The sequence below is a fragment of the Mya arenaria genome, chromosome 16, assembly GCF_026914265.1.
Source record: "Mya arenaria isolate MELC-2E11 chromosome 16, ASM2691426v1".
Taxonomy (NCBI): domain Eukaryota; kingdom Metazoa; phylum Mollusca; class Bivalvia; order Myida; family Myidae; genus Mya; species Mya arenaria.
In genome coordinates this window covers 33951238-33966785 of record NC_069137.1, presented here as the reverse complement: position 1 = coordinate 33966785, position 15548 = coordinate 33951238, and the positions used below count along the sequence as shown (strand labels likewise).

General features: G+C 37.6%; 1 protein-coding gene across 8 annotated transcripts in view; it reads right to left on the bottom strand.

The window, feature by feature from the left end:
* Window positions 1-12838, bottom strand: part of LOC128222028 (CUGBP Elav-like family member 3-B) — a 155067-nt gene extending 142229 nt beyond the window's left edge. For 6 of the 8 annotated variants that reach the window (XR_008259056.1, XM_052930766.1, XM_052930768.1 and 3 more), the window contains exon 1: window positions 11841-12838. Coding sequence is in view for 7 of the 8 variants with exons in the window: in XM_052930766.1 (XP_052786726.1) it covers window positions 11841-12105 (265 nt within the window). In the remaining variant the exon portion in view is untranslated. The remainder of the gene's footprint in view (window positions 1-11840) is intronic. The other 2 variants (XM_052930769.1, XM_052930772.1) reach the window with 2 other exon arrangements.
* Window positions 12839-15548: the final 2710 nt, after the last annotated feature.

The following is a 15548-nucleotide window of genomic DNA, read 5'->3' as shown; positions in this document are numbered from 1 at the left end:
ATATACTCATAAAAACTCATAAATTGAACTTTAAGATTGTCATCACATAAACTTCATATAGAAACAGGCCGAAATAGAATATATAGAGATCAACTCCGTTGTACTGTTTGTAAATCTAATGGTTTAGAAGACAAATACCAATTTATCATAATATATGTCCTGTATGTAACAACTCGGAAAAATAGGATTAAATCATATTATATCAGAAACCCAAGCATGTACAAATTTAACGAACTGTTATCTAAAAACGTCGGCAACAAAGAAGCCTAGGTAAATTTATAAATCAAGCATTTCTATTCAGAAAATCTTATATTAATAACATCGCTTAGATCTTTCAAGTATTATGACATTTGTAAATCGTCCATACTATTTCATACTCTATTAATTTTATATCTCACAGTTTGATTTCAAAATCTTTTTCTTTTCGTTTTATACCTTATTGTATGTTCTTTAATTAAACTTACTTATTCCTTTCTCTTTTTCTTTATTCATTTTGTGACCATACTGACTATTTATATACATGGTTATATGTATTATATTTTGTCAAGAAACTGTTATAAAACATGTTTACGACAATAAACATGTCTGTATGTTTGTCTATCTGTCTGGTAAAAGAATATTTTTTTAGAGAATTTTAGCCCCACTCATATTATTCGCTGTTTACCACACACATATTGTCCTCAACCAGGCATCAATAACCAACTGCCACAAGTGTTAGGTGGTGGAGTACGTCCCATGAGCTTGGAGAGTTCACAACGTGTTGTTATGCTTTTAAAGATATCTTAAGATGCTTGGTTCAAATATGAAATTGCAAAAGGTTTATGAATTTTTATACATGTATCAATATATGCACTAGTTTTGAAGCCGAGTAATATTAATTTGAATTCGATAACCGTGTCAATGTGACATACACCTCAATCAGGTACAAATAGTGATTTGTTATTTGATAATTTCCCGCGTAACTCAGCGCGCGTTACTCCGCGGGAAATTCTCACAAGTGTTAGCCTGAGCAAAATTCGCCCATTCGGAGGTGCTTGACGCCCATTAAACATTTCCTTTATTTTAAATGCCCGACATTAAGAATGTCGTCGACTTAAACAACTGACTTCAACATTTTGATAATTCTTTAAATAGTTACTTTTATTTAAATGCAAAATTACATGATCCTTCGTACCGGAAACGGCTTTCGCCCATACCCGAACAATGTTATAGTATATTCCTAAAAATAGCGCCCACCTGAAGCAGCAATATTGAAAGTAGAACCACAAAGTTTACGAACCATAGATATAAGGAACTGATTTTGTGTATGTGGAGATATACTAAATATGTGTCCAAAGTAGTACGAACAAAACAAACAAGACACACATGGAGCACAGGGAGCTAAGATTTTTTTTTCTCTTTCCGAAAACAGTCTGGAAAAAACACAATTTCCTCAGTTTAAGTTGTCCATATGGTTTATAAAACGTAACAGTTGCATACCACAATATTGGAAGTATTTGAAAGTTTGAACAATAATTGCTTCCTTTAACTATTTTGAAAATAAGTGACCACGTCTAGAAGCATAAATCAAATAAATGCTGTTAAAATGCAATAACAGGGGCAAATGTGTTCAAAAGTGCTGTAACTGTTACAAATACTCTGTTCTACAATCAGACACACGCTGTTTTGTCAAAAATAGTCATATTAATATAGGTATTTTGAAACATTTAAGAATTCCGTTTTCTGCGCCTGAGCCTCAAACTCAAACTCGAAACGTTATTGAATACAGCCAAGCATCACGTGATCTCAGCTCCATTGACAATGTTGTCCAAGCATCTCGTGATCTCAGCTCCATTGTCAATGTTGTGAAAGCATCACGTGATCTCAGCTCCATTGTCAATGTTGTGAAAGCATCACGTAATCTCAGCGCTCAGCTCCATTGACAATGTTGTGCAAGCATCACGTGATCTCAGCTCCATTGTCAATGTTGTGCAAGCATCACGTGATCTCAGTTCCATTAACAATGTTGTGCAAGTATCACGTAATCTCAGCGCTCAGCTCCATTGACAATGTTGTCCAAGCATCACGTGATCTCAGCTCCATTGTCAATGTTGTGCAAGCATCACGTGATCTCAGTTCCATTGACAATGTTGTGCAAGTATCACGTAATCTCAGCGCTCAGCTCCATTGATAATGTTGTCCAAGCATCACGTGATCTCAGCTCCATTGTCAATGTTGTGTAGTCTTGACTTAATTGAGTTTTTTCGGAGTTTGGCGAACTGCTTAATATAACGGATAGGTTTGTTTCATAAATGTGTGTAAGCATGTGTGTAAGCAATTATAAATCGGCTCAGTGTTCGAGTTTGTCAACTGACCCAACCGCTGTTTACATCAGCCAAGGTACCTATGACGAACCTTTGGGTGGGTCAAACGTCGATGTAAGCCGACAAGAAGAGCTCTGGCTGCCAGTCGTTTGTATCTTGCTCATGTTATTTATTGTCAATTAGGATATTTTCAATGCTCTAATCGATTCTAATTTACCAACCGTCAAATATCCATTACTGAGACCTGAACTGGTTATAAAAAGTTAATTTCGCGCATGCGCTCTAGCTTGTAAAAAGGAATGCGCGGTAAGCTATGATTTAGTTATCCTTTACCAAACTTATTTCGGCAGCCGTGCCCAAGCCCGCCTTAAATCGAGCTAATGTTTTAGTTAAACCTAAATAAACAATATCAGTTTTAATGCTAAGATATGTGTCGCTTAATACATGATCGTGTATGATCTCGCCTATACACGTACAAGTTGTTGCATCTCACACTTATGGTTCAAATCTGTTGTATAATGCTCTCCTTGCAAAGGTTTCTCGACATTACCAATAGCAAAAATAATATGTGCTTAAGTTTCAATTTCATAATCATTCAACGGACAAGTATCCTTCAAAAATGGTCAAAATCGATTATTGATATCATTTACAAACTGAATTCATTCACTAGCTTATCTAAGTTACATAATCAACGCGCGGCTGAAATTTTCTGAATCAATCGAACCGGAAGTTGTGTTCGTCATTCACTGCGTTACAGTATCGATATCCTGCGACTGACTTCCGGAAATCGTTGTTTTCATTTCCGGTTGGAGAATAAAATTGCGACAAGGTCATTTACGGTTCTATTTTTGAAATGTAGCAAACGACGTAAACTATTTGAAAAGCGATCTTTTTTCTGGTTAAATATTTGAGGTTTGGAGTATACTTAACATGTATACCCTGAATAAGATAGGTTGATGGATCGCGAACTATATGGAATTGTAGTTTTAACATGTTCACGTAAGGGCTTAGCCCAAAAGTCCAAATGTAACAGTCCTTTTATGCAAACAGAAAAATGTGTCGGATTTGGCAAGATGAGACTAGAGGTACTAAACACATCATCAAATCTTTTAACAAACCATTGCTAATATTAAAGTTGATTAGTCCGTTTAGACACGCTCAGTGCTGTGGGACTATGGGGCGATATGAATCAAACTGTGCAGGAAACACTTCATGGTGGGTTCACTGTTAGAAGCTAAAGGATATAAATTTCGAAGGGGTAAATGGATTATACACACCTCGTCGTGACCGCTCTAGTCCAATCGGATAGCGTCATATATGTGTAGGAGGTGAGCATACCACTATACTCACAAATGGACCGGATACAGCACGTTTTTTTTTTGGTTAAAAGTTTGGATCATATTATGCCCTTATAAGACCCACATGCACAGCTAATCATGCTAACCAGTGAGATACATGCTCGTTAGTTTTACAAAGTACCATCGAAAGTCCCTTTTTACCGAACTGGTATCGCCCCAACAGCACATTCCTGCGCGTTTCAAACAGTGAAATATCAATTGTATTTCACCGATAAATCCAGTTAAACCACCGTTATCATTTTCTTTTGAAATGCTCATTGCAGAATGACCTTAGAATTTAAGTATTCACCAAGTTATTATAGACAGCGTCCAAGTAGTAATAAATTATTTGAGTGCTTAATACCGAAAATGTTACATCTTATTGTGCTTATTTTCAAGGCTTTTGTATTTAGAAATAGTATATTATATTTAATTTACAATTGTAACATACTTTTAAAGCTTTGTAAAAAAGCATAATATCTTGTTAAAGATCAATAATTGCATAATTTGCGTGTATTTGTAATGATTGGTGACTATTTTGATATAATTGTTAAATCCTGTATTTGTATGATCTCAGTTTTGTCTTAGTGGAAGGTCACATTGTAAACAAGATACTGATTGCCTAAATGTGTTATTATTATTATTATTATTATTATTATTATTATTATTATTATTATTATCATTATTATTATTATTATTATTATTATTATTATTATTATTATTATTATTATTATTATTATTATCATTATTATTATTATTATCATTATTATTATTATTATTATTATTATTATTATTATTATAATTATTATTATTATTATTATTATTATTATTATTATTATTATTATTATATGTCAATCGAAACAAGCTGAAAAATAATTTTTCATTAGTTTAATCGATGTGCAATTAAAGCACAACTATAAGTTCAATGTAGAGTAAAAGTGAATGACATTTACAATCAAGAATATGAAAATGGCATATACATGTAATAACATAATAATGTAAAGCAAGAAACTAAAACATAATATGTTGTGCTGTCGAATTTCTTAACTTTATAAAAAAACACACTTGATTAAAACTTCTGTTTTCACTTGCAAATGGTCGTTTCTCAAATCCATAAAATAATCATTAATGATGTCATATATTATTGTGGAATATCGCATATTTCAAATAGAATTGGTATTTCGCCAACTACCGACGTATTCCCACCACGGGCTCCTTCTGATGTTTTATTGAAAAGCCACTTAAATTTCTGGCTAGTTATCTTACACAATTATGTCTCGTCGTTTCTTTTTCCTAATCAACTATCAGGGTTCCAGGATTTGACGTCAGAGGGGCGTAGCTAAGGGGCGTAACCTTATGACTAGCGTCCCACCATTAGATCCGAAATGTAAATCGTTAAACGTGTGGTGGGGGGGGTAATTTTAACAATATCTAGCTCGAAATGGTGCATTTTATGCGTATTATATATATATATATATTTCTCCTATTTTGAAATAAAAAGTAAACTGAAAGGAAGGGGGATTTTATGGGGGGGGGGGGTCTCCGGATACACCCCCATGGATCCGCAAACGATTATGAAGTTAGATTTACAGCTTGACGGTATAGACACACTATAGTTTCATAAATCAAGCAAATTCGTAAGACCGGTTTGTTTTAATATGCTGCAGTTTTGCAAAGAAAATAAAAACAGAGCCATTAGAACTCAGCACTTCAGCATCAGAATTGCTACTCCGATTCTGGTGTTCAATGGTTCGTCTACGGAGAAAGAAATACATGCCCAACAATGTGGCCATCAAATCGATATATCCTTTTGTTATTATATATATTTGAGTCATTCGTTTATGGCAACATATTAATTATCGGGCCTTGCATTTGACAGAAGCCACGTTCTCGGTTGAGAGTCTGTCATTTTCAGCTACGACCAACCTGTTAATTACATGGACACGGCTTCCCTTCACGCAGATCGATTTTTTACCTCGAAGAAATACATGTATGCCTCTCGAATAGAATACTAAATGACTGCTCATATTAATACTAGTATACGAGTCAATCATTCACATACACGTCGTCAACTGTGATACATATGTATGTACTGGTTTTGAATAAGAGTGTCACTTTAAGGCGTTTTGAATCGAAATCATTTCACGAGAATTACCATCGCACATGAAGAAAGGTTAGATGCGTGCTTTAAATTTGAAACGTTGAAATGTAAGAAAAAGTTCTCAGAAACGTTCTGAAATTCTTGTATACATTAGCGATGACAGAGAAGCTGATAGCGGAGATATGCCCAACAACAATAACGCTCTTAATATCAGCTTGATTTTAAACACCTGAAACAAAGTAGACATTGAGTTCCTATTTACATGTACAATGAAGAACTTTCTAAGGTTATTAGAGAATATTACAAAATATGATTAATTAACTAGTATGTACGAACGTCTTCATAAAACTTGAACGAGTTATTAGCCCTGCTATACATTTGCGTATAATCGTTGCCAACACGTGTACACAGTTTCATCCATTCTGACTTTTCTAAACCATTAATTCTTCAACCGGACCACATAAATGGTCTAGAAACGCAAACATTAACAATAAATATGACTTAGAAAATTACATGTATGATTAAATTTCAGATTTAAAACATGAATTTTAAATGTCTTTTGAATAATTTGGGATGAGAGTGGTAAAAATGTCCGCTTCTCACCCAAGAGCTTGTTGGTTCGATCACAACTAGGGTTACTTTCTCAAAAAAACAGAATAACCAAAGAATATCCTTTCACCATCAATATGAACCCCGATAGCTCGAGATTGCTAGATAACCCCGATACCTCGACATTGCTCGATAACCCCAATACTTCCACATTTCTAGATAACCCCGATACCTCGACATTGCTCGATAACCCCGATACCTCAACATTGTTCGATAACCCAATACTTCCACATTTCTAGATAACCCCGATACCTCGACATTGCTCGATAACCCCGATACCTCGACATTTCTAGATAACCCCGATACCTCGACATTGCTAGATAACCCCGATACCTCCGCATTGTAACCACGACATTGCTGGATAACCCCAATACCTCGACATTTCTAGATAACCCCGATACCTCGACATTGCTAGATAACCCCGATACCTCGACATTGCTCGATACCCCCGATACCTCGACATTTCTAGATAACCGCGATACCTCGACATTGCTAGATAACCCCGATACCTCCGCATTGTAACCACGACATTGCTGGATAACCCCAATACCTCGACATTTCTAGATAACCCCGATACCTCGACATTGCTAGATAACCCCGATACCTCCGCATTGTAACCTCGACATTGCTCGATAACCCCAATACCTCGACATTTCCAGATAACCCCGATACTTCGACATTGCTAGATAACCGCAAAACCTCGACATTGCTAGATAATCCCGATACCTCGGCATTGCTAGATACCCCGAACCACGACATTGCTTGATAACTCAGATACCACTACATTGCTAGATTACTCCCGATACATCGACATTGCTATAACCCCGATACCTCGGCATTGCTAAGTACCCCCGATACCACGACATTGCTAGAATTCCGATACCTTGACATTGCTATGACTCCGATACCTCGGCATTGCTATAAATCCGATACCTTGACATTGCTAGATAACCCAGGTACCTCGACAATGCTAGATAATCACGATACCTCGGCATTGCTAGATAACCCCTATACCGCTATATTGCTAGATAACCCCGATACCACACCACATCATTGCTTGATAACCCCGATACCTCGACATTGCTAGATAACCTCGATACCACGACATTGCTAGATAATCCCGATACCACGACATTGCTAGATAACCCCGGTACCACGGCATTGCTAGATAACCCCGATACCACATCATTGCTTGATAACCCCGATACCACGACATTGCTAGATAATCCCGATACCACGACATTGCTAGATAATCCCGATACCACGACATTGCTTGATAACCTCGATACCACGACATTGCTAGATAACCCCGGTACCACGGCATTGCTAGATAACCCCGATACCACGGCATTGCTAGATAACCCCGGTACCACGGCATTGCTAGATAACCCCGGTACCACGGCATTGCTAGATTACCCCGATACCACGTTATTGTTAGATAACCCAAATACCAGGTCATTGTTCGATTATCCCGATACCTCGACATTGCTCGATAACCCCGATACCTCGGCATTGCTAGATAAACCCAATAACTCGACATTGCTAGATTACCCCGATACCTCGGCATTGCTAGATAATCCCGATACCTCGGCATTGCTAGATAATCCCGATACCACGACATTGCTAGATAACCCCAATACCTCGACATTGCTCGATAACCTCGATACCTCGACATTGCTAGATAACCTCGATACCTCGGCATTGCTAGATAATCCCGATACCACGACATTGCTAGATAATCCCGATACCACGACATTGCTCGATAACCTCGATACCACGACATTGCTAGATAATCCCGATACCGCATCATTGCTAGATAACCTCGATACCTCGGCATTGCTTGATAACCCCGATACCACGACATTGCTCGATAACCCCGATACCACGACATTGCTAGATAATCCCGATACCACGACATTGCTAGATAATCCCGATACCACGACATTGCTAGAAAATCCCGATACCACGGCATTGCTAGATAACCTCGATACCTCGACATGGCTAGATAATCCTGATACCACGACATTGCTAGATAAACCGATACCTCGGCATTGCTAGATAAACCCAATAACTCGACATTGCTAGATTACCCCGATACCACGACATCGCTAGATAATCCCGATACCACGACATTGCTAGATAATCCTGATACCACGACATTGCTACATAATCCCGATACCTCGGCATTGCTAGATAAACCCAATAACTCGACATTGCTAGATTACCCCGATACCACGACATTGCTAGATAACCCCGATACCACGACATTGCTAGATAACCCCGATACCACGACATTGCTAGATAACCCCGATACCTCGACATTGCTAGATTATCCCGATACCTCGACATTGTTTGACAACCCCGATACCAAGACATTGCTAGATTACCCCGATACCACGACATTGTTTGACAACCCCGATACCAAGACATTGCTAGATAATCCCGATACCACGACATTGTATAAAAACCCCGATACCACGACATTGCTAGATAATCCCGATACCTCGACATCGTAGACAACCCCGATACCACGACATTGCTTGATAACCCCGATACCTCGACATCGTAGACAACCCCGATACCACGACATTGCTAGATTACCCCGATACCACGAAATTGCGCTAAATTACCCCGATACCACGACATCGCTAGATTACCCCGATACCACGACATCTTGGATAACTCCGATACCACGACATTGCTAGATTACCCCGATACCACGACATCGTAGATAACCCCGATACCTCGACATTGCTAGATTCCCCCGATATCTCGACATTGCTTGATAACCCCGATACCTCGACATTGCTTGATAACCCCTATACCTCAACCAATTTAAACTTAGTAATACGAAATACACGTTAAACCAATACAATTAATTTATGCTATTATTTAAAGGTTAAAAAACCACTGCTTCTGTTTAACCGCCAATACATATATAACTCAGAGGTTTTTTTTCGATGGAAAATTGCCGAGGAGTTCCGAATGATATCTTGACTGACGCTATAATATGAGTGAAGTACTGCATTCTAGAGTATAAAGCATGTTCGAACATGGGATTTATTTACCAATTGAGACTAAACGAACGTTATAAATAATTTCCTTTTCTTTCTGCAAAACAATGAAAGTTATGTTTATATACAGATAATGCATATTTTAACACTAAGCTGTTAGCTTTGAATAAAGCCTTTTGGGATCTAACTCGATAGACAATGGGATATAATAACCTAAACTTACAAAAGATGTTCAACACCGTCTTAATCTGTTTTTTTCCTTCATTTTAACAGTCGCATTGACAACAAATAAACGGCATTTTAATAATTGCTTCTTATACAGGTGCATATTTGTATATTAATAAATCGTTAGTTTATGTGTACGATGTCCTTTGTTTATGGGTACAGAGTAAAACAACATTAAACACAAGTGTTTGTAAATCATAGGGCATTTTTTAGAGAAAGTTGTGTTAAAATTCAACTTCAGTATCGATGACAACACGCCAGTTACTGCGTTTCGCCTGTTGTGAGAATATTGCACGTGCATTTCACTTTCTCTGCATCATATACTCAAGGAATTCATCGAATTCATATCAGCAGCAATCTTCATACATATAATTCAAACTGCGTGAATATTTCTCTAATCCAGATGTTTCTGTAATCACGACCTGGACTGGAGTCTCTTAAAAATGACTATGCACTCAATATACACAGCATACGTAAGGTCTTTAGAATATTCACAAACGATATATTATACAATATTTGTTTCCAGCTCTCCGTTTAGATCTTTTTTCGCAGATATTTGCCTTTCGGAAACTATCATGAGACAAACATAAGGCTGTGTTCATCAAATGCTCACATCTGTATATTCTACTGTCATAGCTAAATACGACGTCGTACTGTCAGCTATTCGTTACCTTTAACCGGCAAAGTAAACCAGTGTTGCACACATTTCTTTGTTATACAGTACCTAGGCCTATGTAGTATATATGATATCTAGACATGAAACGTAAAAACGTGACCCCCCCCCCCGCCCTACCCTGCTTGGCGTTTAAACTGGCAACGTAAATGGTAATACGCGACGACGAGTTCACAGCTTTACAGAGCTAATCATTTTGCTTGTACGTATGTATATGGATATTGTATTGACGTGTGCAAAGTATGGTATTTCATTTGATATAGATATGTCTGATATGGAATGGAATAAATAACAAGTATTTAATAAAACAAAATGTTATTGCTGCTTTAATGTACACGTGATGTTAATTCTGAAGAATTTGTGCACCTATAGTTGGCCACAGACTAGCTGAGGAATTAGGGAACAAGACATTGCACTCTATGCCTCTTGAGCTGCCGTTGTCTGATATGGACTAAAGTCGACGAAATAAGAGCCCGCTCTTAAAACATAACCAGTTGAAAGTTGAAAGTTGACAACTGTCGTTGCAATATTGACAAGTCCGATATAACCATGACATGTGGTTAAAGTGCTACATTGGCACATCATATGTGGACGTCTCAGAGGCCTCAAAGACATTGCCTAGCAACCCAGAGTGATCGGTGTTATATTAGATTTAGCTATAAGTAACTTGGCTTTAAGCATTCCATAAAAAGAGAAATAAATCATGTTTTCCAAATACGCTTTGATGGCCGTGACTTGTCTGTGGAAGATTCCTGCACGACTGATGATCGTTTTAATGCGAGTGTCTCACATTTGTAGGAGGATGTTCCACATTTGAAGAACGATTTTCCACATGTTTAGAAGAATGTCTCATATGTGTAGGAGGGTAGATACGAAAAGGTGCGGTATTTCTCAGAATGGTTCTAAGGCATGCATTCATTACACGTGTAGTTTAATGTGTCAGTTGTTTTGACTGATTTATGAAGTTGGCTACAGAGCATCGTGTTCATCATGAAGGAAAACTGGTATGGCACAGATAGTGTAGATCGTATGGTTCTACTACATTCCGGGACTGCACTGTATTCTGATCAGTGATCACGCCCGATGGAATTTAAGTCTTTACACCGTATTTAAAGATTAAAATACTGTATGATGATGAACAAGTATACACTTGTCTATATGATTAGTAAACTACTATCGTACGTTCGACAGATGTCATGGAACACAACTGTCAAGCACTAGAGACTCGTGTACACAGACTGTAGGTTGGACAAGGCCTACACCAAACACATTAAATCATCAGTGACAGACCAGACAAAATCAAACATCATGAAGGAATTTAAAATAATGGGACCAAAAGACCATATTAAAACACCAAACATAATTAGAATATGTAAGGTAAAAACACAATGGCCAGACATTAAAATATGAATGTCCCATAATTGTATGACCAAAAAAATAATAATATAGAACAGGACCCATAATTGTCTGACCAAATACGTACAATACCTAGATATAAATGACCTCAAATGCCATAAAGATCCCAAATTGAACTACCACAGATTTACAAAGACCTTAGCATAAGAACACTTGGCGTACCTTTGTGCATGCCGGTGAAGCGGTCCTTAAGGACGGTGAGCTCATAAATCTGTCCGTACTCCTCGAAGATCGGCCGCAGATCCTTTTCCTCGAGGTTCCGGGGAATCTGGCCCACAAACAGTTTAATGGCATCATGGTCCTTCATTGGGATGGTGGGGCCGGTACCGTTCATTGATGCCGGTCCGAGTGGGGCACTCAGGTGAGATTCCCCTACTCCGGGGACAAGCGCAACGCCATTGGTCAGTGTTGTAAGGTTAGGCCTCATTTGGATAATTATATTTTGAGAAATTTCTGGGTTTCCGTTCGTTTGGCAATGTGACGTCACTGATGATGACGTTGTGCCTTTCTGTTGCTTGTGTATCCCGTGATGTTCCACAGCAAGAGTTTTGTGAAGAATTTGACCACTTTCACGGTCGCTTTGAGATTTTGGCTTCCCAATTTTGGCAAAGGAATGATAAACACACTTAAGAATGATATTTGTTTCAAAGCACTATGTATAAGTTCGACAGCAGTTTTGATAATACCAATTAAACTAATACTCCTTGTTGTATATATATTTCGGCTATAATATATGCTCTGTTGATATGTGTAGCAAATGTGAGATATACAATAAATATGGAATGCTTGAGCAACGGTCGTAAACAAATCAGTGTCTATCTATCAAATACAAGTATATATTGTATGTCAACAATATCCCAATTTGGTTAGCAATCAAAAATTAATTTTCGCAATCCAAAACTGTAGCAGCGCATTAATATCCGTTAGCTTTAATGGAATTGTCGACCAAAATCCAATTATTTTGGAACAATATAAATACGACACGTTTTCACGAATTAAAACAAAAATCACCAACAATTGAACGCAAGTCTAAACTAACTACAACTAAAACCTACAATGAGTATTCATAACAGTTTATTCACTATTCATATCTCTACAACACTTTAAACAAAACTTGACAACAAAAGCACATGTTATTCCAAGCTCTTGCAGGAACTAGATTAACAGAAAATCTGCGACTCCCATAATGCTTTTCAATAATCAATTTCGTCTCCGCCTGTTTTTATCCGTGTCGCCGGTGTACATAAAAATCGATAGTCATGATAATCGCAAAATGTTTTCTCCAGCTGATAAGGAATAACGTTTTCTGTGGAAAATTCTGTAAATTCCGATAAAACGGTGTTTATTCCAGAAAATGCGCTAGGCTCTCACAGTAAAATTCAGTGGACTTACAAATAATGGCAAATAATTATCGGGAAGCGGCGTAAGATGACAGCAGCCAAACGTAACGCTGGAACTTTCTAAACGGCGGGCTTCTGCGAAACAAATGATAATTGAACTCACAGTGACAAGTAAAAAAGCCACTGGGACTGTTAATGGAAAAATCAAATTTACAAAGTCCTTTAAAAAATACTATAAGTATAACACCCCTCAGAAAACATTAAAAAATGTAAAATCGGCAACCGTCGTTTTGCATTTGGACGATAGACTCGATACAACGTTATTCAATCGACATTGATGCAAAAGCTAACAAGAAGTGAAGCGCGTGTAACACTGGAACACAGTTTTAGCCATTAACCATGTCGTTCTTTGAACATTCATACATTTGCATTTGCTTAATCTTTGGTCTATACAATGTTTTGAGACGATAATGATGCTAAAAATAACAAGACAAGTAAAGTGCTTGTATAAATGGAACACAGTTTGAGTCCTTGCACATGTCGTATTTTAAACATTCATGATTTTTCATTTGCTTTATTATTCTTCCAAGAAAACAAATCGACATCATAATCTCGCCCATGTAACCACACTATTTGGAAATCATGTTTTGTTATATAATTAAACGCAATATATTCTGACAATAACTGTTTAAAACACAAGACTAGTGTACAAATCTGCACTTTCGCATTTTCTATGAAAAGGGTAAGAGTGATTATAGCAATTGTCATACGTATTTCGATTTGAGACAAATTAACTAGAAAACATAAGTGATATATGAGGGTCCTGCTAAAAGCCGCTAAGAGTTACTACGAACTACTAATAGCTACTTAGAGCTATTACGAGCTACTACTGACAACTAAGAGTTACTACGAACAAATAAGAGCTACTACGAACTACTTAGAGCTACTAATAGCTACTAGAAGCTACTGCAAACTACTTAGAGCTACTAATAGCTACTAGAAGCTACTACGAACTACTTAGAGCTACTGATAGCTACTAGAAGCTACTACGAACTACTTAGAGCTACTAATAGCTACTAGAAGCTACTACGAACTACTTAGAGCTATTGATAGCTACTGCGAACTACTTAGAGCTACTGATAGCTACTAGAAGCTACTGCGAACTACTTAGAGCTACTAGAAGCTACTGCAAACTACTTAGAGCTACTGATAGCTACTAGAAGCTACTACGAACTACTTAGAGCTACTGATAGCTACTAGAAGCTACTACGAACTACTTAGAGCTACTGATAGCTTCTAGAAGCTACTACGAACTACTTAGAGCTACTGATAGCTACTTGAAGCTACTACGAACTACTTAGAGCTACTGATAGCTACTAGAAGCTACTACGAACTACTTAGAGCTACTGATAGCTACTAGAAGCTACTACGAACTACTAGGAGCTACTGATAGCTACTGCGAACTACTTAGAGCTACTAGGAGCTACTAGAAGCTACTACGAACTACTTAGAGCTACTAATAACTACTAGAAGCTACTGCGAACTACTTAGAGCTACTAATAGCTACTAGAAGCTACTACGAACAACTTAGAGCTACTGATAGCTACTAGAAGCTACTACGAACTAATTAGAGCTACTAAGAGCTACTAGAAGCTACTACGAACTACTAAGAGCTATTGATAGCTACTGCGAACTACTTAGAGCTACTGATAGCTACTAGAAGCTACTACGAACTACTTAGAGCTACTGATAGCTACTAGAAGCTACTGCAAACTACTTAGAGCTACTGATAGCTACTAGAAGCTACTACGAACTACTTAGAGCTACTGATAGCTACTAGAAGCTACTACGAACTACTAAGAGCTACTGATAGCTACTGCGAACTACTTAGAGCTACTAGGAGCTACTAGAAGCTACTACGAACTACTTAGAGCTACTAATAGCTACTAGAAGCTACTACGAACTACTTAGAGCTACTGATAGCTACTAGAAGCTACTGCGAACTACTTAGAGCTACTAATAGCTACTAGAAGCTACTACGAACTACTTAGAGCTACTGATAGCTACTAGAAGCTACTACGAACTACTTAGAGCTACTGATAGCTACTAGAAGCTACTACGAACTACTTAGAGCTACTGATAGCTACTGCGAACTACTAAGAGCTACTAAGAGCTACTGCGAACTACTTAGAGCTACTAATAGTTACTAGAAGCTACTACGAACTACTTAGAGCTACTAATAGCTACTAGAAGCTACTGCGAACTACTTAGAGCTACTAATAGCTACTAGAAGCTACTACGAACTACTTAGAGCTACTAATAGCTACTAGAAGCTACTACGAACTAATTAGAGCTACTGATAGCTACTAGAAGCTACTACGAACTACTTAGAGCTACTGATAGCTACTGCGAACTACTAAGAGCTACTAAGAGCTACTGCGAACTACTTAGAGCTACTAATAGTTACTAAAAGCTACTACAAACTACTTAGAGCTACTAATAGCTACTAGAAGCTACTGCGAACTACTTA